The 26230-nt window shown below is 48.5% G+C and overlaps 1 protein-coding gene across 1 annotated transcript in view; it reads right to left on the bottom strand.

Moving 5' to 3' along the window:
• cldn10a (claudin 10a) overlaps positions 1-25309 on the bottom strand; it is a 54175-nt gene extending 28866 nt beyond the window's left edge. The window contains exon 1 of the mRNA XM_078403034.1: positions 25084-25309. Within this exon, the coding sequence (XP_078259160.1) occupies positions 25084-25303 (220 nt within the window). The 5' untranslated portion in view covers positions 25304-25309. The remainder of the gene's footprint in view (positions 1-25083) is intronic.
• Positions 25310-26230: the final 921 nt, after the last annotated feature.

The raw sequence follows: 26230 nt of genomic DNA, 5'->3' as shown, positions 1-26230 counted from the left end.
GCTCTCTGCAATGGTCTCTGCTGGATGGAGATAAACAGACAGTGAAGTTGGGGATCTATGAGGTTGGAGGCTGTGGAGGCGAGATTGCCAGAGGCAATGAAATCGGTGACTTTTTGAGAAATGGCGGCTGGTATTCGTCCATGGGGTCATGGTCAAGGGGTAGCTATAAGGAGGTGCCCGAGAGCTGATACCTGGCAGCAGCACGGTAGACGTCAGGTCTGCCTGCCTACAGTAGCACTTGTCTTGTAAGCGGGCTTTATGATAAATTTGGGATTCGTACCGTGAGTGGAGGTCTACGTCTTCGGTGGAGATGCGATTTCAAGTAATATCCCCTCAAATCCTCACCTCCCTTGCCTGCTCCCCACTGCGCCACACACAGAATCACACTTTTTTCCACCATCTCCTGCTGCCGCTGCCTCCTACTACATATGCTCATCTCTAATCCCAGTCGCCCATTTTTCTTTTATCTCTTTTACTCCCTGTCCCTTTCCACCTAAATCCTTCCCTCAGATTACATTTCACTCCTCTTTTCTCCTTATCTGACAGTCTTTTGTCTCCTTTTCACCTCTAGCCTTTGTCATCTAGTACACCCATATGCCAATCAAACCCGTCATAAGGTCATGGGAGAGGAGTAGAATTAGGCCATTCGGCCCATCAATCTCGCCCCTCATCTGTAATGGCCTCATCTTGCCAGTCCTAATCCACCTCTTTTTCTGCTTTCTCCCCCATTTCATCAGTCTGAAGAAGATCTTGCAACTGAGAACACAGGAGGTACAACGCGCTCTGCGAAGGGTCAACCCAGGCAAGGCTGCAGGCCCGGATGGAGTTCAAGGAACGGTACTTAAGGACTGTGCTGAACAGTTGGCTGAGGTATTCACCAGGATTTTTAACCTGTCACTATCTCTGGCTACGGTCCCCAAGTGCATGAAGTCGGCTATCATAGTGCCGGTGCCAAAAAAAGCAAAGATCACCAACCTGAGCGACTACCGTCCGGTTGCCCTAACTCCGATAGTCATGAAGTGCTTCGAAAGGCTGGTCCTCTCACACATCAAATCCAGCATCCCTGACTCACTGGACCCACATCAATTTGCATACAGGGCAAATAGAACCACAGAGGACGCCATCTCTCCGGTTCTTCACACTGTCCTGACTGTAAGATTTGAGAAATTTTCCCTCATTTGGAAAGCAAAACAAAACCAAAGAGCTGCAGTTTGGACATTTTAAACGAGAGACTGGGGCTGATAGCGGAGAAAGGCTGCGGTCAGATTAACAAAGGATGTCACAATCTGTGGGTCCTAAAATGGCCGCAGGACCTCGTGACCAGCCACAAAAAGTAAAAACCTTACATCCCAGTCTCTAGGTTTTCTGCAAAGCCATGGCCAGAACAAAGGATGGGTATTGGCCATGCAGAAACCTACGAAACCAGGTCGGAGTCCAGACACTGGGGCGCTGACATCAGCATACTCACAATGCCCCAAGCCGACCTAAACAGTTCATCTCGTTGAGGGGGCACAATAGCCCATAGAAAACTACCTGGTAGGTGATGGGAAACCAGTTAACACCCATCACCTCACAACGAAATACCAATTAACACCGTCTGGCCATCCCCGGTATCCCCGAACATAAGCGCAGATCAGAAGAAAAACTCATACATATCTTTTTGAACAAAGAGATTCCAAGATCTGGCGGGAGATAGGACGGGTCAGAAATAGTATAACTGGCCACTACTTTTGGGTGAAAAAGTTAAGTCAAGAAGCGCAGAGAAAACCGGGTTCGAAGTCAACTGAAGTCAAGAAGAGAGTCGGAAGGAAGTCAAACGAATACAGGAGGAAGAAACGACAGGCAAGAAGAACGGATGCAAGAGAGAGGAACAGGCACGCAACTCAAGAAGAAATACTGCAAAACGAACAGCCAGTAACCCCAGTAATAACCCCATGGTGAGCATGTACTCCAAATCCTACATATCCTGGACATAGTTTAGTGTAGAGGGGAGGGTGGTTGTGAATAAACGTTGGGTGTGTATTAAAATATGTGTTGGTCAAGGTTGCGATGTGTCGTACGTTCCCCATCTTACAGTCGTGTGTATGTCTTGTAGAACTGTGTGTTTAAGAATTCATAAGTAAAAGGGTATTCGTGTATATGTTTTGTGGAACTGTGTGTTTCAAAAAAATCAGCGAAAAAGGCATTCGGGTATCTGTCCTGTGGAACTGTGTGTGTTTAATGATTCATAGGTATAAGTATTCGTGTGATTCGGTACGTATTTAATAAGTATGTCATACAGCAATGTATAAATATTCGTGGACAATAGTCCCAAGCGCTGAATAAAAGCCTTTTCATTTAAACCCTGGTTTTCAAATCTGGTCTGGTTGAATTTTTCTGCACTATAAGAGCTCCTGCATCTAAGTCCAGTGTCTAGAACCATAAGGGGTGAGTGGGTCGAACCACTCACGGGGAACCAGTGTGCACGGCCTGGTCAAGGGATCAGAGCAAGGCACGGGGACCTTAGGTCGGGCGAAAGCTCGGCGCAGAAACCCCTTACAGATAATGGCGACCACGAAGGGACACTGGCAGCAGGATGATAGTGTACCAGAAAAGGATTTTAAAACTAGGGACATAATGGACGAGCGCATTGCGGACTATGTGTTTAGTAAGGTGAATATCACCAAACAATGGATGTGTGCGTTATTAGATGACAAGCGCCCACTGGATGCAGCGATCCGGTGGACGGCCAGTACAGCCCATAAGAAAGCTGTGGAAAAGGCGGTCTGGCTGACCTGCTATAAAAGGCAGGTCCAGCTTTTGGACCGCGTGGTTGTGGCACAGGCAGCCCAGATCAGGGACCTTCAGGAGGAGGTAGAGGAGAAGGCTGCGGGTGGGAACCAGTTAATCGAGGCTCTGGACTCTTTAAACAAAGAGCGCCGGGTCGTGACCAACCGGCACAAAACCAGGGTAGAGCTGATGGAGTGTCAGATCACTGAGGCTATGCGCAGTAAGGGCAAGCTCAGGGAGCAGTGCGCTTCCCTGAGCCACCAGCTGGAGACCCAGGAAGAGAACCTCAAGGGGGTTAGGGCAGCCTACAAAATGGTTTTGGAGGACAGGTCGGAAGGGGCCGACCACGGGGCCTGCCTGCTGGAGATAGAGGGTCTGTGGGGTGCTTTAAATAAAGCAAGCGGGCTGGTCTGTTTGATGAACCCCCCCGCGGGCCAGTCACTAGCGGGTGCGAAGGTCCCGGTTCCGATCCCTAGAAAGACCATGGTGGCTTCAGCCCCCAAACTCCGCGATCCCCCTAGCTACGAGGCATCCTGGAAAAGGGGTAGTGTAGGGGAAAGAGAGAGAAAGGAGCTCCCGGTAGAATACTCGGCACCAGCACCCATGTGCCCGGTCCTGGAAACCAGACGGGGACCCCCCATGGAGAATGGGGACACAGGACCCATTCAGAGCGAGATCATGGTGCCCCACAACTCCCAGCAGTTTAGAGCCATGATCGGGCATGTTACAAAATTGTCCGGATCAGGGGACCCCTCACTGCATTTCAGGGAGATAGAACAGACCGCCGCAATCAACGGTTGCGACGAGGGAGAACGGGCAAAATTGTTGCTGTTCTCCCTGGACAGCTCGATCCTCCAATGCCTCTCAGACGAGAGTAAAAGAGGGACCAGGACCTACAATCTCCTGCGGGACGAGGTCCTGGAAGTCTTGGGCATGGGCGATGAGGGTCCATTTGCCCGATTAGGGAAGACCCTCCAGATGGAGGGAGAACCCCCAAGAGTTTTTGCGGCGCGACTGTGGACAGTATATCAGAGCAGTTGCCCGCACGTCCCCGCGCGGGATGACCTGGCCGGGAATGGGAGAGCCCAGTGGCTCCGATGCTTGGTGTCAAACAGCCTGGCAGCCGTCAGGGAACAGGCGAAAGCCTGGTTTGATCCCACAAATAGCACGGAGGAGGCAGTTTTAGACCGTCTCACGGTGGGGTATAGAAATACCCAGAGTACGACCACCCGGTTAGTAAAAGGGAAGGTGCACGTAGCGGAGGCTACTGCACTGGCCCAAAAGGAGTGGCGACAGGAGGGTAACCCTACCGCACAGTCCAAGTGTTTTGAGTGCGGTAAGGTGGGGCACTGGCGAAAAGATTGCAGGGTCCACATCAAGGAAGATAGGGTTGGCACCACCCAGCGAGCCGATGTCCCAGTTAAGCCCGAGATCATCGAGACGATGATCGAGGTGATGCGGTCCCTCATGACAGCACAGGGGAAGGTGGCAGTCGCTACCGGCTCCCCGGGTACGGGAGGGACACTGGACATTCCCCAATGACATCAGCCCGCACAGCCCGCCTATCTGTCCTCTCCGCTACGATGCGTGGAAGAGGCCGCTTGTGGAGATGGTAGTGGAGAGGCAAAGGGGCAATTATCTGTTGGACACGGGGGCTTCATGCACCGTGGTCCACACAGAGGAACCCTTTGACTCTCCCCTGTCCACAGGGGTCCCTTTCGCACTGGCGGGGTTCACGGGGAAGGAACAGGCTGGCGCGCGTTCCATCCCGCTGTCCGTTCATTTGGGGACACTCCATACCACATGGGAGTGTATCCTGATGAAGTGGACAGAAGGGGGTGGGAAGGGGATCATTGGTTCCGATTTTCTAGTAAGCCATGGGATCCTCATGGACTTACGGAACCACTGCCTTTGGGTGGACAAGGGCGGTAAAGGGGAGATAATAGTGATTAGGAGAAAGGAGGGGAAAGGGACTCTGTGCACCATGAAGCCGCCCGAGGGTTACGACCTCGAGTGCATGGTGGCGGAGGTCCCGGCCGAACTACAAAAGTGTGTGGGAAGCAACCTGAACGCGTTTGCGACCCACAAACACGATTGTGGTAGGGTAGTGGGGTTCGAGGTCAGCATAGACGGGGACCCCATGACCAGACCCCAGAGGCAGCACAATTTCCCCAAGGAGGCAGAACCCGATTTGGAGATAGCCATATCTTCACTGGTGCAGCAGGGCGTACTGAGGCCGATAGCCACACACGTAAACTCTCCATTGTGGCCGGTTAGGAAACCGGATAACTCATGGAGGGCCACGGTGGACTACCGGGTCCTCAACAGTAATATCCCCGCCTGCGCACCCACGGTGGCAGCAGTTGCCGACCTCATCGGAAGTATCCCAGCATCCGCGACCACGTTCACGGTGCTGGATATTTCCAATGGGTTTTGGTCCATTCCGCTGCGGCGGAAGGACCAGTACAAGTTTGCCTTTACTTTTAAAGGGCAACAGTACACCTGGAACTGCTTACCACAGGGTTTCCACAACAACCCCAGCATTTTTCACCAGTGTATGGCGGATAGCCTAAGGGAGTTTAGCCAGCGCCACCAGGTCGTGCAGTATGTGGACGACCTCCTTTTGTTCACAGACACAAAGGAGGAGCACGGTCCACTGCTGGCCGAGCTGCTAGAGCTGCTGGCTAGGAAGGGTTTTAAAGTAAATCCGAAAAAGGCATGGATCGGTCTGCCAGAGGTAAAATTCTTGGGTCTGACCATCCGCGCTGGGGAAAGGGCTATAGATCAGGCTAGGAGGGAGTCAGTGCAGGAGTTGCCGATTCCCTTTGCAATCACGGGTGTGAGGTCTTTCCTGGGACTGACCGGGTATTGCAGAGACTTCATCGAGGACTACGCGGCCACCGCAGCCCCGCTACTCCGACTCCTACACAAGGGAGTGGAGTGGGCTTGGGATGAGGGTTGCCAGGCCGCGTTCGAGAAGTTGAAGGGGGATCTGCAAACCGCACCAGCCTTAGGAGCCATAGATGGGGAGAAAGGGTTTTCTCTGGAGGTGGCAGCCAGTGGGGACAGCCTGAGTGCCGTGCTGCTGCAGGAACGGCACGGTAGGCTGCGACCAGTGGTGTACTCCTCCAGGGTGCTCACCGATGTGGAGAGGAGTTTCTCCAATTGCGAGAGGCACCTTTTAGCCACGCATTGGGCTGTGAAGAGGGCTTTAATCTTCACAGGTACCTCTCCAATCACTCTCCTCACCCATCACACACCCACCCAGATGCTTCTGGATGGAAGGATCAAGGATGGGACTGTCAGCAGCGCCCGCATCGCGCGCTGGACCCTCCTCCTGTCACAGATGAATCTAAAAATTGAAGGTCTGTGCGAGCCAAAGCTCGCGGCAAATTTAATATATCCCAGAATGGCCCATCGGTGTTCCGTGGAGGGGGTCTGGGACGTCGACATAGGTCTACGGGCTGGGATCCATCCCACAGGCTGGGAGATCTATGTGGACGGCTCCAGTACGGTGTCAGCTGGCGAACGACTCAAGGGTGTGGAGTTTATGACCCCAAGGCAGGCATTGCCTTGGCAATTAAGCTCCCCAGTCTCATGAGCGCGCAGCAGGCCGAGCTGTACGCGGTGGCGTACGTTATTACCCACCCAGAGAGGTTCCCAACCCCGTACACGATCTGCTCGGACAGCATGTTCACCTGCAATTCGTGTACCGAGTACCTGGCCATCTGGTCCCGTCGCGGATACACTTCCTCAGACGGGAGGCCGTTAACCGTTAAACCCCTGCTAGAGCAGATTTTAGCAGCAGTAGGGGAGAAAGGGGAGGTTTACATCCATAAGGTAAAGGCTCATTCCGCCATAGAGCCCCGGTGGGAGGGCAACAAGCAGGCGGACGCCCTGGCCAAGGAGGGCGCCCGCAGTGGCATTTTTTGGGACCCCTATGGGCACAGGCAGATAGCAGCGATCCAGGGTAAGGAGGGTAACGTCGGGACCCCAAAGGTCACATTGCCTCTGGACCTGAGGACCGTCCAAGCTCAGGATCCTGCTTTAAAAGCCATCCTCAGAGCAGTTAGCGAGGGCGAGCAGGTAGAGGGTCTCTACGGTAAGGAGACCCTCTTTGTAAAAGAAGGCATGCTCTTCCATGCCGAACAGTGGGTTGTGCCACAGCAGGCACATGAGGGTCCAGGGGCAGGGCACCCCGGACCGGAGGTTACGTGGCAGCGGGTAGAGCAGGCGGGATGGTGGCCGGGGCTTAGGGACGAGGTCCGTGAGTTCTGTGCCAGCTGCCTCGTCTGTGCTGCCAATAACCCAGACCCCCAGAAAAGGAAAGTGCCCATGGGACACGTCAGGAGGGTGGAGGGACCATGGCAGTCGATCCAGATCGACTACATCGGGCCCTTGCCCACCACCCAAGGAGGCTATAAGTACTGCCTCGTCCTCGTTGACGTGTTCACTAAGTGGGTGGAGGCTTTCCCCTGTAAGACAGCTATGGCACTGGGGACTGCTAAGATCCTGGTCCGGGAGGTGTTCTCACGGTGGGGGCTCCCTCGTTTTGTGGAGTCCGAACAAGGGAGTCATTTCACAGGGCAGGTAATGCAGAACACCCTCATGCTCCTGGGCATTGAGGGGAAGTGGCACGTAGCCCACAATCCCCAGTCATCAGGGATTGTGGAGCGCATGAACCGGACACTGAAAGAAAGGCTGAGGAAGGAGGCTACGGGCTCGCCCCAAAAATGGGCGGAGGTCCTGCCCCTAGTCCTCATGGGGATCAGGGCCAGCCAGTCTAAGAGCACGGGATATTCCCCGTACGAGCTGATGACTGGCAGGGTTATGCGCACTCCCACCCATGTTCTGGCCCCGGTGCTCACGGAGGGTCAGCTCGAAGAGGTTAAGAGGGACAGGTTTGTCCAGAACCTCTTCGAGCATCTGAAGCAGGTCCACGGGCAGGCGGCTGGGAACATGGGAAGGCAACACCTGGGTAACAAGCTGTTGCTGGAGCCGCGCAAGCTGCAGGAGTGGGAGGTAGGAGAACTAGTGATGGTTCGGATCTACACTAGGGTAGGTAGTTTCGAACCACTCTACACGGGGCCCTACAGCATTGTAGATAAAGCCAGCCACATGGTCTACGCCGTGAAGATGCCCCGGCGGAGTAAGTGGTTCCATGTCAATCAATGTAAATTGTACAGGCCGGGGGCACAGGGGTCAACCACAGGGGCCAGCCCTGTGAGTGGGGACTCAGAGCCAAGAATGAGGCAGGCCACGCAGACAGGTAAGGTTGCCTGCGTGAGGGGGGAGGACATTCTCCAGGAATGGAGAGTCTCGCGTTTTGGGTGGGATTCGGACGAGGAAGAGCCTGATCAGCTCGACCAGGGGCTGGATCCCATTACGGAGGAAGAGGAGTCGGAGGGGGACGACAGTAACGTCCCCGACTCAAGCACCAGGAAGGCGGAGGTAGCGAGCGAAGGCTCACCACCTGTAGGTACAGGCAGGGTGAGGCCGGATGCCGCGGGTATACCCAGCACCAAGGGGGCAGAGCTGGATGAGGCGGGGCCAGGGTCGGCAGCTGCGGGGGGTACCCGAGCTGCGGCACGGCAGGAACCGGTCCTCAGCCAGGCTGTCCAGGGGGCAGTGCCTAAGGTGATCCTCCGTAGGTCCAGCAGGAAACCCCAACTTAGAAAGTTTTGGCCAGAGGTCAATCACGCCCCGAGGTACGGGAGCCAAGTAAGGAGGAGGGAGCTTACGTCTCGGAGGGGACCTAGCCCCCGCCAGGCAGCGACAGGCTGCGGAGGATCAAAGGTGGAAGACAGCGTGGTGCAGCCGCAGGAGACGACCCGCTGCAGCCCTGACAGGGATTAGCTGAGCCGCCCTGGGAAGGCGGCACTGTATTATATTTTAGGTAAATTTAGATATGGATAAGCTATTATAGATAAGGGTTAGGTAATATGGATATTTTAGGTAATATAGATAAGGATAGGTATTTTAGATAAGTTTAAGTATTTTAGATAAGTTTTGTGGGGATAGTTAGAGTTTAAATAAAGTTGATGCGTCCAGGATGTGTGGGTGTGGGGTGCAGGCTGGGGTTCAAGAGACCCGCCCGCAGAGGCGTTTAAAAAATCCAAGCGCTCCCCAAGAGGCTGGCTATACCATTCTTCTTTATCTGTTTTCTGGAATGGAAGGAGGCACTCGTATGGTGGATCTTTGCCACAACAATCGGATGTGGGTGGGCCTATCGGGGCCACACCAAGGACATCATCGTCTACGGATGCTCCGGGGAGACGGCTCCCATCACGACCGATGGGACTGGAAGGAGAGAAGCGGAGGAGACCGCAGTTTACTTCCATGAAGGCCGGTGGCCGGGGTGGCTGGGATCGAACTCTTCAGAGTATTCCAGCGCCCCAGGTTTTGCTTATCGGGACACCTCATTATTGTGCCCGAGAGTCAAGATCATCGCCCAAAAGATCAGCGCCACCGTTGGCAAAAGGATCTGCCTGGTATGCACGGGGAAGGTCCCCGCGAGCAGGCGGTGGTGGCTAAGAAAAACAAGCCGGACATTGGCCAACTCCACTGTTGAGTGGGAGAGACTTGACAACGACACTCACAGGACTATTTCTGGGACTAAAGAACAGTTGAGTGTGTGTTGGGACAAATGGTGGGAACCGGATGAGGGGATTTATATGTGTATGTGGGGTTCGAGGAATCGCTGCCCCACGGGCAACAGCATATTTTTCCAGAGACAGTGGCAGGATGACGGTAAGGGGATGAGGTGGGATGTTAGATCGCGGGCTTGTGGGGTCCCCTTTTTCCCGATCCCGGTAAACGCCACTGAACTCATCACCAGACCACGCATAACACCTCCCACAGTTCCACTGGCAGTAGCACAGGAGGGTGAGTGTCCAAAAACCACTAAGGGGCCCGGGAATGGCCTGGTACTGATACCGACTGATCAGTTATTGTACCAGGGGGTGCACTACGCGGTAGCCTCGGTGATCTTAAACATCACCGAGGTGCAGTTGCCGGGGTGGTGCCCCAGGGAAACTGAAAAACTGTACCAGGTGCTACTAGCCAACATGTTCCGGCAATTTTACGAGTTCGACCTTGCCAGTGTGGACAAGGAGAGCTTGTATAGCCAAGAGCCGGAGGACTGGAGTCAGACGGGGAGGCATAGGAGGGGTGTAGTAAATGATGTATTTACAGGCTTTAACACCGGGACATCTGTGGTCAACGCTCTAGATACCGTGGAGCTGCAGACCCAGATTAACAGGTTAAAGGCACAGTTAAAAGACATCCTCACAGATGAGAACAAGGTCGTCGGGTCCGAGATACATGAGGACCAGGCAATGACACTACACCTGCGTGAGATAATTGCTGAGCTGGAAAGGCATGCCGGCACGGTGAACGCACTGATTAGGGAAGATCGGAACGCGTCCGATCAGGCAGCGCAAAATGAGGTGTGCATACTGTACGGGGCATGGTTGCTGGGCGAGGGCCGCAGCAACCTCGAGGACCTAATAGGGAGGATTGGTCCCGTCCTGGATCAGTAACAAGCACCTACAGGCGCTGCTACCCTTTCAGAATGCGCTCACCCCGTGCCAGCTCAGGTTAGCATCGGAGGCATACCCTGTTCCCGTAGATTGTGGCCAGTCAAACCACACAGTCATGGGAATAGTGGTGCGGATGCCAGTGTTGGGCAAGACGACAAGGCCCGCACCAGTGTACAGGGTGGAGAACATTGGAGTCATTCAGGGGGGAGCCCATATTCGCTATGCAGCGGTCCCATCGCACGTCATCCGCTGGGAGCAGTCGATGACGGGCACTGACCTCTCGGGGTGTCGGAGCCGGGGAGCACATATCATATTGTGTCCTCAGCACTTGAATGCCTTTTCAGAACAGCAATGCGGGTTCAGGACTGCTGGCGCGAAGCCTATGAATTGTACCATGGAGGCAATGGCACAGAGCCATGTGCCCCCACAGGTGGCATACATAGGGGGTGGTACCTATTGTGTTACCACGGCAGCGCAGTACTATCGACACGGACAGCACGGTTCGTGTCCGGTAAGAGACAGCAGCTTCTGTTTTAAACCCAGGGCAGAGGTTCAAGTGGCACAGCAGCGAATTGTCCCCATTCCTGAACCCTCCACGGTTCACCTAACTGTACAGGTAAACTTCACCGACCTGCAGCGATTTGTAGCGCATTTCGGGTACGCCATTCCCCCTCTCCCCGAACATCTCACAACCCTGTTAAAGGCAGTCGCCGTGTCACAAAGACATTTTTACACCCTGGAGCAAAAGACCGTAGAGATAGGGTCCGAAATATTGGACATCGTGATCCCACCATGGTGGGACCTGTTCACCAATATCGAGGTCCCGTCTTGGGTTAGGATAGCGTCACACGCATTAGTTGTGATACAAGCAGGGATAGTCTTATATTTGATATGCGTAAAATGTAAAAGAGGGCAGCACCTCAATAACCGAGTACATCAAGGGGAATGGAGAGACCGTTACGTGCGGGTGGGCGAGCAGGACCCAGCCGCAAGCTGCTAGGAGGACGTGCCCCCTCCGCACCGAGTAGACTGTGTTTTATATTGTCCCCTTCAAATTTGTATAAACTGTGTTTTTGTATTGTCCTCTTCGAATTCTTATCAAGAGTGATTGTGTAGGAATGTACAAAATGTATCGTTTTGCTGTTGTGTTGTTTTCATGTCCTACATTAAAGCTGACACCAGTAGGAGGATGGCGGAGGCATCGGCCTGGGATGAGGTGTAGGTGTATATGTCTGACATGAAAATGTACATACTTGTAATATAGTTTTGCCCGGGACACGGGCAGTAAAGGTCAGCCTAAAAGATGGGGACTGTACGTTCGCAATGAAACACTAGTTTAGTTAAAACCTCAAGGGTCTGGATATGGAGAATCGGGAAAACATTGCTCAACCACATTATTTAATTGATTCGTTAAGCTGGGGTTATGCAAATCAACAGGAGGGACTGTAAGATTTGAGAAGTTTTCCCTCATTTGGAAAGCAACACAAAACCAAAGAGCTGCAGTTTGGACATTTTAAACGAGAGACTGGGGCTGATAGCGGAGAAAGGCTGCGGTCAGATTAACAAAGGATGTCACAATCCGTGGGTCCTAAAATGGCCGCAGGACCTCGTGACCAGCCACAAAAAGTAAAAACCTTACATCCCAGTCTCTAGGTTTTCTGCAAAGCCATGGCCAGAACAAAGGATGGGTATTGGCCATGCAGAAACCTACGAAACCAGGTCGGAGTCCAGACACTGGGGCGCTGACATCAGCATACTCACAATGCCTCAAGCCGACCTAAACAGTTCATCTCGTTGAGGGGGCACAATAGCCCATAGAAAACTACCTGGTAGGTGATGGGAAACCAGTTAACACCCATCACCTCACAACGAAATACCAATTAACACCGTCTGGCCATCCCCGGTATCCCCGAACATAAGCGCAGATCAGAAGAAAAACTCATACATATCTTTTTGAACAAAGAGATTCCAAGATCTGGCGGGAGATAGGACGGGTCAGAAATAGTATAACTGGCCACTACTTTTGGGTGAAAAAGTTAAGTCAAGAAGCGCAGAGAAAACCGGGTTCGAAGTCAACTGAAGTCAAGAAGAGAGTCGGAAGGAAGTCAAACGAATGCAGGAGGAAGAAACGACAGGCAAGAAGAACGGATGCAAGAGAGAGGAACAGGCACGCAACTCAAGAAGAAATACTGCAAAACGAACAGCCAGTAACCCCAGTAATAACCCCATGGTGAGCATGTACTCCAAATCCTACATATCCTGGACATAGTTTAGTGTAGAGGGGAGGGTGGTTGTGAATAAACGTTGGGTGTGTATTAAAATATGTGTTGGTCAAGGTTGCGATGTGTCGTACATTCCCCATCTTACAGTCGTGTGTATGTCTTGTAGAACTGTGTGTTTAAGAATTCATAAGTAAAAGGGTATTCGTGTATATGTTTTGTGGAACTGTGTGTTTCAAAAAAATCAGCGAAAAAGGCATTCGGGTATCTGTCCTGTGGAACTGTGTGTGTTTAATGATTCATAGGTATAAGTATTCGTGTGATTCGGTACGTATTTAATAAGTATGTCATACAGCAATGTATAAATATTCGTGGACAATAGTCCCAAGCGCTGAATAAAAGCCTTTTCATTTAAACCCTGGTTTTCAAATCTGGTCTGGTTCAATTTTTCTGCACTATAAGAGCTCCTGCATCTAAGTCCAGTGTCTAGAACCGTAAGGGGTGAGTGGGTCGAACCACTCACGGGGAACCAGTGTGCACGGCCTGGTCAAGGGATCAGAGCAAGGCACGGGGACCTTAGGTCGGGCGAAAGCTCGGCGCAGAAACCCCTTACATGACTCACCTAGAGAGACAGGGCACGTACGCGAGGATGTTATTCATTGACTATAGCTCCGCCTTCAACACGGTCATCCCCACCAAGCTCATCACCAAACTCCACCAGCTAGGCCTCAGCTCATCGTTATGCGACTGGATCCTGGACTTCCTGCTGGAGCGACCGCAGGCAGTGAGAATGGGCCTGCACCTGTCCTCCACTATCACCCTGAGTACCGGCACACCACAGGGCTGTGTTCTGAGCCCCATGCTCTACTCCCACACGACTGTGTCCCTGCATTCGACACCAACACCATTGTCAAGTTTGCAGACGACACAACGGTGATCGGGCTGATCACCAACGGTGATGAAACAAAATACAGAGCGGAGGTGCAGAACCTGGCGGACTGGTGCTCTGATAACAACCTGTCCCTAAATACCACCAAGACCAAGGAGCTAATCATCAACTTCCGTAGGTCACATAATGGGGAATACGCCCCGATCTTTATCAACCGGGACAGTGTGGAGAGAGTGTCCAGCTTCAAGTTTCTGGGCACTCACATTTTGGAGGACCTAACATGGTCCAATAACACTGCTGTGCTGGTCAAGAAGGCACAGCAACGACTGTTCTACCTAAGAACACTGAAGAAGTCTGGTCTCCCCAACAGCTGCTGACGACATTCTACCGCTGCACCATAGAGAGCATCCTAACACATGGCATCCCTGTGTGGTACCTCAGCTGCACGGAGGCAGAAAGGAAAGCTCTTCAGCGGGTAGTCCATAGAGCTCAGAGGATCATTGGAACACAGCTACCAGCCTTGGAGGGCATCTACAACACACAATGCCTCAGAAAAAACACCAGCATCCACAAAGACTCTTCACACCCCTGCAACAGTCTGTTCGAACTCCTCCCATCGGGCAGACGATACAAGGCCTTCTACGCCCGCACCTCCAGACTCAGGAAAAGCTTCATCCCCAGGGCCATAGCTGCTATGAACCGGTCCTGCTGAGCCGGATGGTCACATCGCACAGTGAACCGGCACAGATCTACTTGCACTTTATTGTGTCTTAAAACTGTTACAATTTGTTTCGTTGGGTTGTTGTTGTTTAAATTATTTAATTTATTGCATCGTATGGGAGGCGCATTCCCAATCTCGTTGTACCCCTGTACAATGACAATAAAGATATATTGTATTGTATTGTATTGTATTGTTCCCGACCCAAAACATCCTTCCACAGATGCTGTGGGACCTAATAGTTCCTCCAGCACTTTGTGTTTTGTTAAACTCTATTTGTTAACAATACATTTGTTATGGGGAGAGGGCAGGAGAATGGGGTTAGGAGGGAGAGATAGATCAGCCATGATTGAATGGTGGAGTAGACATGATGGGCTGAATGGCCTAATTCTGCTCCAATCACTTATGACCTTTTGACCTTATTACTGGGTCTTGGAGGGTTGGAGGGATCTAAGTAGTTAGATAGGCTGAGTCTCTTTTCCCTAGAGTATGGAAGGCTGAAGGTCTACCATATACCAGAGGTATATAGAATCAAGAGGGGCAGAAACAAAGTGAACAGCCAATCTTTTCTCCAGAGTTAGGGGGTCAGAAAACAGAATGCAGAGGTCAAAGCTGAGTGGGCAAAGAGTTAAAAGAGACCCAAGGGGCATCTATTTCAAACAGAGGATAGTGCATACGTGAAATGAACTGCCAGATGTCTTCTATAAGGCATTGGTTAGGCTGCATTTGGAGTATTGCATGCAATTTGAGTTGCCCTGTTACAGCAAGGTTGTGGAGGCTTTGGAGAGGGCGCACAAGGGGCTTACCAGAATGCTGCCTGGCCTCTGAGTATTAGCTACAAGAGAGGTTGGAAAAACATGGTGCATTTTCTCTCGAACACTAGAGATTGAGGGGAGACCTGATGGAAGTACATAAAATGATGTGAGGCTTAGATAGGGTTGAAGTCAAAACGTTTTTACCAAGATGGAAATGTTAAAGACTAGAGGGTATAGCTTTAGGGTGAGAGAGGCAAAGCTTAAAGGAGATTTGCGTGGCAGGTTTTTTTTTTTTACGCAAAGGGTAATGGGTACTTGGAACATGCTGCCAGGGGTGGTGGTAAAGGCAAACATGATAATGGCATTTATGAGCCTTTTAGATAAGTACATGCATTTGCAGGGAATTAAGGGGTATGAATCATGGCAATATCTTTGGCACAGATATTGTGGGCAGAAGACCTGGTTTCTTTTCTATGTTCTAATGTACTGATATCTGCCCCATTAAGTCACTTCAATTTGTTCTATCACACACACTCCCTTCGTTCTACATCCCACCCCTATCTTCCCTCCTACTGAAATTCTACTTGCATCACTCCTTTTCCTATTTCAGATGGAGGATTGTAGTCCCCAAACACTGACTGTTTCTCTTTCCACCAATGCTGCCTCATAGCATACAGCATATTGTATGTTAACCTTCATGGCAAAGTGATTGGAGTTTAAGAATAGGGAGGTCTTTATCATGGTTGTACAAGGTATTGATGAGGCCACACCTGAAATATGCGCCCCTTGCCTAAATCTTGGGCTCCTTGCCTAAAATGGATATAGTAGGATTGGATGTAGTCCAAAGGAGATTCACCTAGCTAATTCCTGGAATAAGAGGGTTGTCCTTTCATGAGAGGCTAGACAGTTTGAGTCTGAATTCCTTGGAGTTTAAAAGAATTAGGGATGACCCCATTCAAGCATACAAGATCCCAAGGAAGCTTCACAGGATAGACTCTGAGATGTTTCTACGGGTGGGACAGCCATAAATAAGGGAACATAACTACAAAACAAGGGACCAGTCATTTAAAACTGAAGTTCGTACCACTTTCCTCTCTCAATCTCTGGAAGAAAGCGAATCTCTGGATTTCTCTGCTCTGCTCCTTAAAGGAATCATAATCACTTAAGGAAAGGTACTTGGCAAATAAATGGGACTAAAGTCCCTTGGTCCCAATGGCCTACTCCCTGGAGCTTTAAAAAAATGGTTAAATGCAAAATGTCTTTGTTCTGGGAAGAAAAGACTAGATTCATGAGAACAGGCAGGAAAATGGAACTGAAGAAAAAATCAGATCAGCAAAGATCTTAATGAATGGCCTGCTCCTACTTATGTTCCTAATTTTGTTAATGGGGTTCTATTGTTAAAGCAGGACAAACAACGAATTTCAACTTATTCCACGAGAGAAATCTAGACTGTAAATGAAATGGATGCATTCTGCAGCCATCCTTTTAGATTGAAGTCTTTGTTGCTAGCTGAATACATTATAAGTATCCCCTGCAGAACCAGAAAGGCACTTTTTGTATGTGAGTTGGTGCTGATTACCAGTGATGTTGTCACTTTTGAAGAGGGTTGGTGCTTCAACAGAAACGTAATCTTTCATTTGGGCCTAATGCTATCTTTGAACAATCATATCAATTCGACAAATGCTGCCAAAAGCTCTCAGGATTCACTGAGGATAATCATCTTTCTACTCTGGTGGAAAACACAAGTAACACAGACTATATCCAGTTCCATGATAGTCACTAGCCATTGGTTTTGTTGCTGAAGAGAAATTTCTGGGCTAGGAAGAGCTGTGCAAACAAAAGGAGAGGGAGGTAGCAGTTTCCATCACAGAGGATCCCGGCAATCTACAACATGTGGAGCAACCGCTACCAGTAACCAGTAATGCCCACACTAACAATGCCAGCCAGGATGTAGTCTCCATCCCCATACTTCAGTACTGAGGACACAATTGGCTCACCCTGGTACATCAAATACCAGCCCTCAAAGGCAGCCTCTGCACATTGTTTCAGTGAGCTGAGTTCACTCCAGTGAGCTTTACAACAATGTGATTACTGTTTCATTCATGCAGGAGGGCAACAGGAGATTGGGGTTCATGCCAGGTTCACAGTACAGAAGTGTGCAGCTGAGGTAAATGGGTTTCTTAGTATTGGGGAATGTACCTGTTTGTGTTCAGATTCCAGGACCAAGAGCATAATAACAAACCAGCACTTCTGTGTGTTAATGCTAAATGGGATACCTGTGTACAAAATGTCCTTGGCAAGACAACTGCCATCCATCTGACTACATGGCAGTACATTTATTTGTGACTACACTACTGCAAATGTCATTTAGAAATTAATACATGTTGATGGAATTAATATGGACCAGAACCTCAAAATTGGCTACCATTATATATCATCAGGAGTTGCATATATGTCTGAGGCAGCAAAACTGAAAGCTGTTAAACCTCTTCCCATTCCTTGCATATGTTGTCCAGGTTTCCCTGCTCTCGATGACATAAGTTCAACTCAAAGACTTGTTTCATACCAGATTGCTTTTGATGTAGGAGGTTAAAGGGTAAGGTGGGCCCTTTCAGCCCACCTCGTTTATGCTGAGCTTGATGTTTATTTATGTTAGTCCCATTTTCCGAGGTCACTAGGTCGGTATCCTTCAATGCCTTCCTATCCAAGTACCTGACCAAATGTCTTTTAAATATTGCAATTCTATTTGCCTCCATCACATCCTGGCCACTCATTCCAGATATTCACCACACTCTGACCTCCTTTAAATTTTAGAATCCAAGTAACAAAACAAGGCCTATTATGAAATTGCAGTAGGGAGAATGTAGAAAGAAATAACTGCAGATGCTGGATAATACCAAAAAAAGGCACAAAGTGCTGGAGTAACTCAGCGGGTCAGGAAGCCCACAGTACATCGCCCAAGCTTCCTTCCACTCAAACCCTGGCCTTCATCCCTGCCATGTTTTCCCCATCCCCCCTGAACTCGCTCTTTCCGATACAAAACAGTCAGTTGACAACAGAGGCCTTACCATTGTACCCCTCCATCCCCACCTCAACAAGTTTGAGCCATGGTGCAGAGTTTTTGTCATCTCCTCTGCCTTTGGGCCTTTTTCTATGGGAGGGAGTCCTCATTGTCAAGTGATGACCCTTTCTCCCATCTCAAACATACCTCGTTATCTTGGATTCCTCCTCCCAGCCTTTTACCCTCTCTGGACCTTTTACTTATTAAACACCAATGAGACATCAACCTTCTTGATTTCTCTCCGCCCCTGACCCATTCCAATCACAGTGCTATGTCCTAGTGAGGATAGGAATAGGAAGATAGACAGATGAATGTGCAGTTCAAGATGCAGAGGGCAAGGATTCAGAAGTTTGGACCTCTGAGGCAGAAGAGGGATGCATTGCATCTGAACTGGAAGGGGACTAAAATCCTGGCAGGCAGCTTTGCAATTGCTACTCAGGAGAGTTTAAACTATATTGGCCATGGAACAGGATCCTGAATCGTTCCGAACAGTCGATATGCGCATGCGCGCCGATCCCCTGCAGGATTTTGGCCCATTGCTATGGTGGGCCCAACATCTGAGGCCTGACTGCAATGGAAGAAGACCTTCCAGGACTATGTTGAGCTTCTACCGATGTTAACACCAACATCAAGACAGGAGGAAGCAGTGAACCTCAACATGCTCTGCAAGCCCTTGGGAGAGTTCAGACAGAAATATTTAGACACCCTGCACTTACACAATGAATCAGAATTGCCCAATGCGTGGTTGACCTTAGACAACATGTGGGTGACTCGATACAATGTCGTCATAGCACACTGCCGGTTCTCACAACAGCAACGGACCCACAAAGAGGATGTGGATGACTCATTACTAGGTTACCTCTGGCAGTCCTGGAGTGTAAGTACAAAGACATCATTCTAAGCAAAGTTGAAGAAGCAATGTTTACCCAAACATTGATCATGGGAGTCCAGGATGAGAAGACCCGGCAGAGGCTCCTCTCCGAAAAGCATGACTTATCCACAACGCGTCTTCCACAGCTCACCACAAGAAGGCAGTCAAGAGGGGTCTTACGCAGACCCAACCACCCCAATTGACTGTTGCCTACTCAATGACATAGTCCAGAATTCCCTACATTGATTCCATCTACATTCATGCTGCCTTGGAAAACAGCTAACATAATCCAAGACTTGTCCCACGCCAGTCATTCCTCCTTCCTTTTCTTGTTTAGCAGAAGGTACTGAAGCTTTAAATCATTCACCAACAGACTCAGCAACAGCTTCTTCCCCTCTGTTATCAACATTCTCAATGGTCCTTCCATAAGCTAGGGCACTGTTTGATTCATTCTACCCCATTGAGGACATTGAGCTTTGTCTAAGGAACTTATGCACCACAATACACCACAATGCTGAGAACTATATTCTGCACTGTAGTCTCCACTATGCTCTATCTATTGGACGAGTTTGAACTGATTGTATCAATGTATGGAATATCTGATCATCTGTCTATATTTTTTTTAAACCCTCACCTGTATCCACCTATTTAATGCCTGCAGGGATTTTTGTGCCCCCTCCTTTCTTCCACCTTTCTCCCCCACCTCCTTACAATCAGTCTGAAAAAGATGCCTGACCCAAAACATCATCTATCCATTTTCTCCAGAGATGCTGCCTGACCCGTTGAGTTACTCCAGCACTTTGTGTATTTCTGTATATCTGATCAGTTTGGATAGCAGTCAAAATGGCTTTTCACTGTATCTCTGTACATGGGACATTAATAAACTTAAACCTAAACCAAAACTCTGCTAGAAGAAAGATGCTATTAACTTAGAAAGCATGAGAAAGGATTTATGAGGATAACATTTTTAAGGGTTGGGCAGGCTAGGGCTTTATTCTTGAGAGCACAGGGGGCTGACGGGTGATCATATCGAGGTGTAGAAAATCTTGAGGAGAATATCTAAACTAATAGATAAGGTGAATACACAGTTTTTATCCCAGGGTAGGGGATGAAGAAGTAGAAGGCAAGGTGAGAAGGAAAAGATTTTTTTGGAACCTGAGGGGTAGCTTTTTCACCAGAGCGTAGTGGGTATATGGAATGGGCTGCCAGAAGAAATAGGGTGAGACAGGCACCATAACAACTTTTAAAAGACATTTGGACTGATACATGGATTGGAAAGATTTAGAGGTATTACAAACAAATGGGACTAGCTTGGAAAGAGCATCTTGGTCAACATAAATAAGTAGGGCCAAAGGACCTGTTTCAGTGCTTTATGACTCTATGATTCCAAGTTCAGCTTAACCAATAATTTGTACAACTGTAACCAACATCTCAACTCCAATACTCAATGCCTGGTCCAAAGAAGGCAAACATACCATACACCTCCTTCAGCATCTGGGTCACCACTTTCAGGGAACTTTGTCTGGTACGCCAACATCTTAATGTTCCATAACACTCCACTGGGCTCTGGCAATCAAGCAGAGCAAATCTTACAATTTAAACATTGATCACAATGGTTTAACTTTGCCCATCTTGCATTCAATTTCAAAAATTAAGAATACAATTAATCACTATTTCCATGTGAATTCAAAGCAAGGAAATAAATTAGTTATTAGTTAACATTATACAGGTTGCCCAAGGTTATAAACATGTAACTTATGTATTTACCTACAGACCAATGAGTTTCCAAAATATTACAAAATTCAAAAGTTCATTGCACAAAGATATGTTCATTCTTATGAATGGCAGAACTTGTTTCCTCTCTATCTCCACTTTTAGTAATTGTTCTTTCTGATTCACATTAGTTTATTATATGATGCAACCTGATAGTATGCTTTCTATTGTGTATCTGTAGAAGTTTGAAAGAGTCACTGTAGGCAGGCTAAATTTTTATTCAGTCTCCTCAGGAAATAGAGTTGTTGGTGTGTCTTCTTGGCTGTCGCATCCATGTGGTTAGTTCACGACAGATCATTGTAACCAAGGAACTTGAAGGTCTCAACCATTTCTACTTCTGCACCATTGATACTGATTGGTGCATGTACTCCACCATGTTTCCTGAAGTCACTAACCACTCCTTCATCTTGCTAACATGGAGGAAGAGGTTATTGTCCTGACAGCATGTCACTAAGTTTTCTATCTCCTTCTTGTACACTGTCTTGCCATTGTTTGTGATTCAGCCCACCTCAGTAGTGTTGTCTGCAAACCTGTAAATGGAATTAGAACTGAATACGAGGGAGGCACGGTGGTGCCGAGGTAGAGCTTCTGCCTCATGGCGCCAAAGACCTAGGTTCGATTCTGACTACGGGTACTGTGCGGAATTTGTATGTTCTCACTGTGACTGCGTGGGTTTTCTCTGGGTCCAGTTTCTTCCCACATTCCAAAGACGTGCAGGTTTGTAGGTTAATTGTGTGGGATGCTAAAGTGAGATAACATGGAACTAGTGTATAAGTGATCAATGGTTGTGTGGACTCAGTGGGCCAAAGGGCCTATTTCCACATTGTATCTCTAAACTAAACTAAACTAAATTAAGCTAAGCTAAGCTAAGCTAAACTAAGCTAAGCCAATCTAAACTAAACTAAAGTAAATGACCGTTGAGTTATGAGTGTATAGGGAATATAGTAGTGGACTGGGAACACATCTTTGTGGGGCAGCCGTGTTGAAAATTATTGTGAAAGAGGTGTTGTCACCTATCCTCACCATTGAGGTAAGTGTCAGAAAATTGAGGATCCAACTGCAGTGAGGAGAGTCAATTCCCGCTGGTTGTATTTCATACACACTAGGGTGCAATAACATTTTTTGTTCACATGAAGTGCAAAGAGTAAACAATATACATACAATGACATGTGACAGCAGGATGGTGCCAGATTTTAGTGCAATCTAAGTACTGCAAAAAATATATATTTAATGGAATAGCTGAATGAGGTAGAACTAGGCATAAGAATACATGACAACACTTCTGGGAAGGGACAATGAAAGTGGTGATTAGTTCAGGAGTCTAGTAGCATAAAACATAGAATATAGAACAATGCACCACAGAACCAGGTCCTTTGGCCCACAATGTCCGTGCCGAATATGATGGCAAACTAAACTAATCTTCTCTGCCTCCATGTGATCCATATCCCTCCATTCCCTGCATATCCATGTGCCTATCCAAAAGCCTCTTAAATGCTCCTTTTTGTATTTGCCTCTTCTGCCATCCCTGGGAGTATGATCCAGACACCCAACACTCTCCATGTAAAAAATATGCCCCGCACATCTCCTTTAAACTTTGCCCCTCTCATCTTAAAGTTATGCTCTCTAGCCTTTGATATCTCTACCCTGGGATAAAAGGTTTGGCTGTCTATCCTATCATAATTTTATATACTTTTATTAGGTGTCCCATCAGCCTCTGATGCTCCAGAGAAAGCTCTTTATATCTGGATATCCCCAAATCCAGGCAGTATCTGGTAAACCTCTTCTGCACTCTCTCCGAAGCCTCCACATCTTTCCTGCAATGGGGCATTTAGAATTGCACACAATAATCCAAATGTGTCCTACAGGCTGCACCATGTCTTCCTGACTCTTGTACTCAATGCCCTGACCAATGAAGGCATATCATATTCCTTCTTTTGATAGACATAATGTTAGAGTAACTCAGCAAGTCAGGCAGCATCCCTGGAGAAACATCTCTGTGATGTTCATTGGCTGATGAAGGGTCTCAAACTGAAATATCAGCTATTCCTTTTCTCCAGAGATGCAGCATGACCCGCTGAGTTACTCCAGCATTTTGTGTCTATCTTCGGTGTAAACCAACATCTGCAGTTCCTTCTTACACATATGCCTTCTTTATTTTTTACTATCTATTTGTGCTATCACTTTCCAAAAATTATGGACTTGGCTCTCAGGATCCCTCTGTACATCAATAATGTTGGGGGGTCTTGCCATTAACTGTAACTTTCCTCCTTATATTCTACCTTCCTAAGTGTAACACTTCACACCTGCTTGGTTTCAACTCCATCTGTCATTTCTCCTCCCAGTTCTGTAGCTGATTTATATTCCGCTGTATACTTTGACAGCCTTCCTCATTCTCTGCAAATCCACCAATTTTGACATAGTCTGCAGTCTTATTAACCATCTCATCTACACATGTCATTTATATATATGTCATAAAGAACAGAAGTCCCAGCACTGATCCCTGAAGAACACTGGTCACAGATCTCCAGCCAGAATAGCACTCTTGGACCATAACACTCTGTCTTCCATGAGTAAGCCCATTCTGAATCAAACTCTCCAAGTCACTGTGGATCCCATGCATCTTAATCTTCAGGATAAATGGAGAAGAAGCTGTTCTTAAGTTGGGATATTCGAGTTTTCAAGCTACTAAATCTTTTCCCAAAAGGTGGAAGATGAAACCAGGAGTGATCAGGAGTGCAGACATCCTGGACAGTAAATCCAGCCTTCCTGATGCAATGCACTGTGAAGATGGACTGGATGGAAGGAAGTGACGAGTCTGGGCTGTATTCACTACTTTTTGTATATTTAGGTGGTCAAAAGCAGAGCAGTCACCTTACATGAGATGCATTCTGTCAGAATACTTTCTAAAGTGTACTTGTGGACGTTCAACAGAATTTTTGTGGATATGCTGAATCTTCTCAGACACCTAAGAAAGTAAATATACCGATGCACAGTTTTGATCACCACATCAGTATGAAGGGAGTACATTAGGTTACTGGTGATATGTATGCCAAGGAACCTGAAGCTGTTGAGCATCTTAACAACAACTTCATGGATGAACACAAGGGTTGTGTTCACTCCCTTAGTTCCTTCGGTCAACAACCAACCCTTCCACGAGCTGATGTTAAGGGCTATGCTATTGTCATGCCAACTTGATGCAAGGTTCTAAATATCTTTCCTGCACTCCATCTCGTCATTGTTGTTGATCCGGCTGACAATCTTACAGATTGAGTTGGCTTTGTGCATGCCGTAGAATTATGGCTGTACAGGGAGTAGAGTAAGAAACTGAGAAAACAACCTGGACAGGCACCAATGGCGAGGGTCAGGGTGGAGAAAATGTTATGACCAATTCGAACTAATTATCAGTCTTTAAGACTGGACCTGACCTGAAACATTGTCTGTCCATTTCTCTCCATGGAAGCAGCCCGACCCACTGAGTTCCTCTAGCAGTTTGTTTTCTTTGCTTCAGATTGCAACATTAGTGGTCTCTTTTGCCTCCAGTGACTCTTTCAGGGCCAGCTCCCCCCCCCCCCCCCCCATTTCAGCTTTTAGCCTGTGATGGTATTCAGGCCCTGCCACAGTTGCCTGGCATTCATGATTGAATTGAGCCTCCAGCTTGTTTAGAAGTCTTTCCGCTTTCCTGCAAGCCTTGCGGAGATTATATATGGCCATCATGCACAGTGTGGGATAATACTTCTTGAAAGCGTCGGATCTGGTCTTTAGCAGACAGTGAATCTCCCTGTTCATTCAAAGTTTCTGGTTACGAGAGACCCTAACTGCCATTGTCAGGGTGTAGTTGTCAAGCCATTTCTTGATGAAACCATTGACAACTGAGATATGCTCACCCATGTTGAATGAAGTGGTCTTGAACATGTGGAAGCCTATCGATTATGCTTGCAGCGAATACAGCGGGGGGTTAGTACAGCGGGGGGTTGCAGCGATACAGCGGGGGTTGCAGCGGTACAGCGGGGGTTGCAGCGGTACAGCGGGGGGTTGGTACAGCGGGGGGGTTGGTACAGCGGGGGGTTGCAGCTGAACAGCGGGGGGTTACAGCGAGTACAGCGGGGGGTTGCACTTAGTACAGCAGGGGGTTGCAGCGATACTGCGGGGCGTTGCAGCGATACAGCGGAGGGTTGCAGTTAGTACAGCGGGGGATTGCAGCGAGTACAGCGGGGGGTTGCAGCGATACTGCGGGGGGTTGCAGCGATACAGCGGGGGGTTGCAGTTAGTACAGCGGGGGGGTTGCAGCGATACTGCGGGGGGTTGCAGCGATACAACGGGGGGTTGCAGCGATACACCGGAGGGTTGCAGCGATACACCGGAGGGTTGCAGCGATACACCGGAGGGTTGCAGCGATACAGCGGGGGGTTGCAGTTAGTACAGCTGGGGAATGGCAGGGTTCGAAGTACAAAAACAGACGTTTGAAAGAATTCATAAAAGTTACGAACCATCGAGTGCGAGCATGGATGGGAAGTCTTTGCAGTTGGAGACGCCGGTGGAATCTGTCACACAGGTTTTCCAGAGATTGGCCCAAAATGTGGCAGTGGTGATAACAGTACCGTCGATGCTGGACACTTTCCAGTAGTCCGTGGGCAACGTGGAAGATATCAAAATAAAGCCAGACACGGATATCACGAAAGCAACGATTTCAATGGTCATCTTCGTCATTTTTAGGCTTATTAAACCGTTTACAGTTTAATACATAGGCGCTTCTATTCCCCTTTCCGTCGATTATCTCTATTTGAATCTCGACGCTTAGAGGAAATTAAAAGTAAAATCTACCTGTTTTTCTTTTGCTTCTCAGGAGGCTGCGTGTGATAGTACCTGTGTCTTTAGGTGTGGTAGTACCCGTGTCTTTAGGTGTGGTAGTACCTGTGTCTTTAGGTGTGGTAGTACCTGTGTCTTTAGGTGTGGTAGTACCTGTGTCTTTAGGTGTGGTAGTACCTGTGTCTTTAGGAATGAGTGAATGTAACATTTGCTGAAAAGTTGAAATCTGGGCACAGGACAATTATCTTACGTCATCGCATAGACAGCCTCCGTTCAACACCTTTAAACATGGTGAGCACCATGGCTTCCTGAGAGCTGCATATTTAAAACAATGTTAGAAAGAAATCTACATTCTAATATGCTTGTTGTTACAGCAAAATACTGCATCCAAGCTAAATTAACAGAGGATGTGGTGATGTATTGTTACATTCTCGAAACAAACAAAACTGGGTGAACATTTTAAATATAAGAAAATAACTGCAGATGCTGGTACAAATCGAAGGTATTTATTCACAAAATGAATAAATACTGAAGAAGGGTCTCGACCCGAAACGTCACCCATTCCTTCTCTCCCGAGATGCTGCCCGACCTGCTGAGTTACTCCAGCATTTTGTGAATGAACATTTTAAATGTCTGGCGACATTTCGAGTCAGGATCCTTTTTCAGACTCCTGAGAAGGGTCCCCACCCGAAACGTCTCCTATTCATGTTCTCCAGAGATGCTGCTTGACCTGCTGAGTTACTCCGGCACTCTGTGTCCTTTTTAATCTTTAATGTCTAAATCACTTGCGATCCTTTCTGGAAATGATGGCTTGGATAAATGCAGGCA

This window comes from Rhinoraja longicauda, chromosome 7 (assembly GCF_053455715.1).
Source record: "Rhinoraja longicauda isolate Sanriku21f chromosome 7, sRhiLon1.1, whole genome shotgun sequence".
NCBI classification, from domain to species: Eukaryota; Metazoa; Chordata; class Chondrichthyes; order Rajiformes; family Arhynchobatidae; genus Rhinoraja; species Rhinoraja longicauda.
This window is presented reverse-complemented; position numbering and strand designations above follow the sequence as displayed.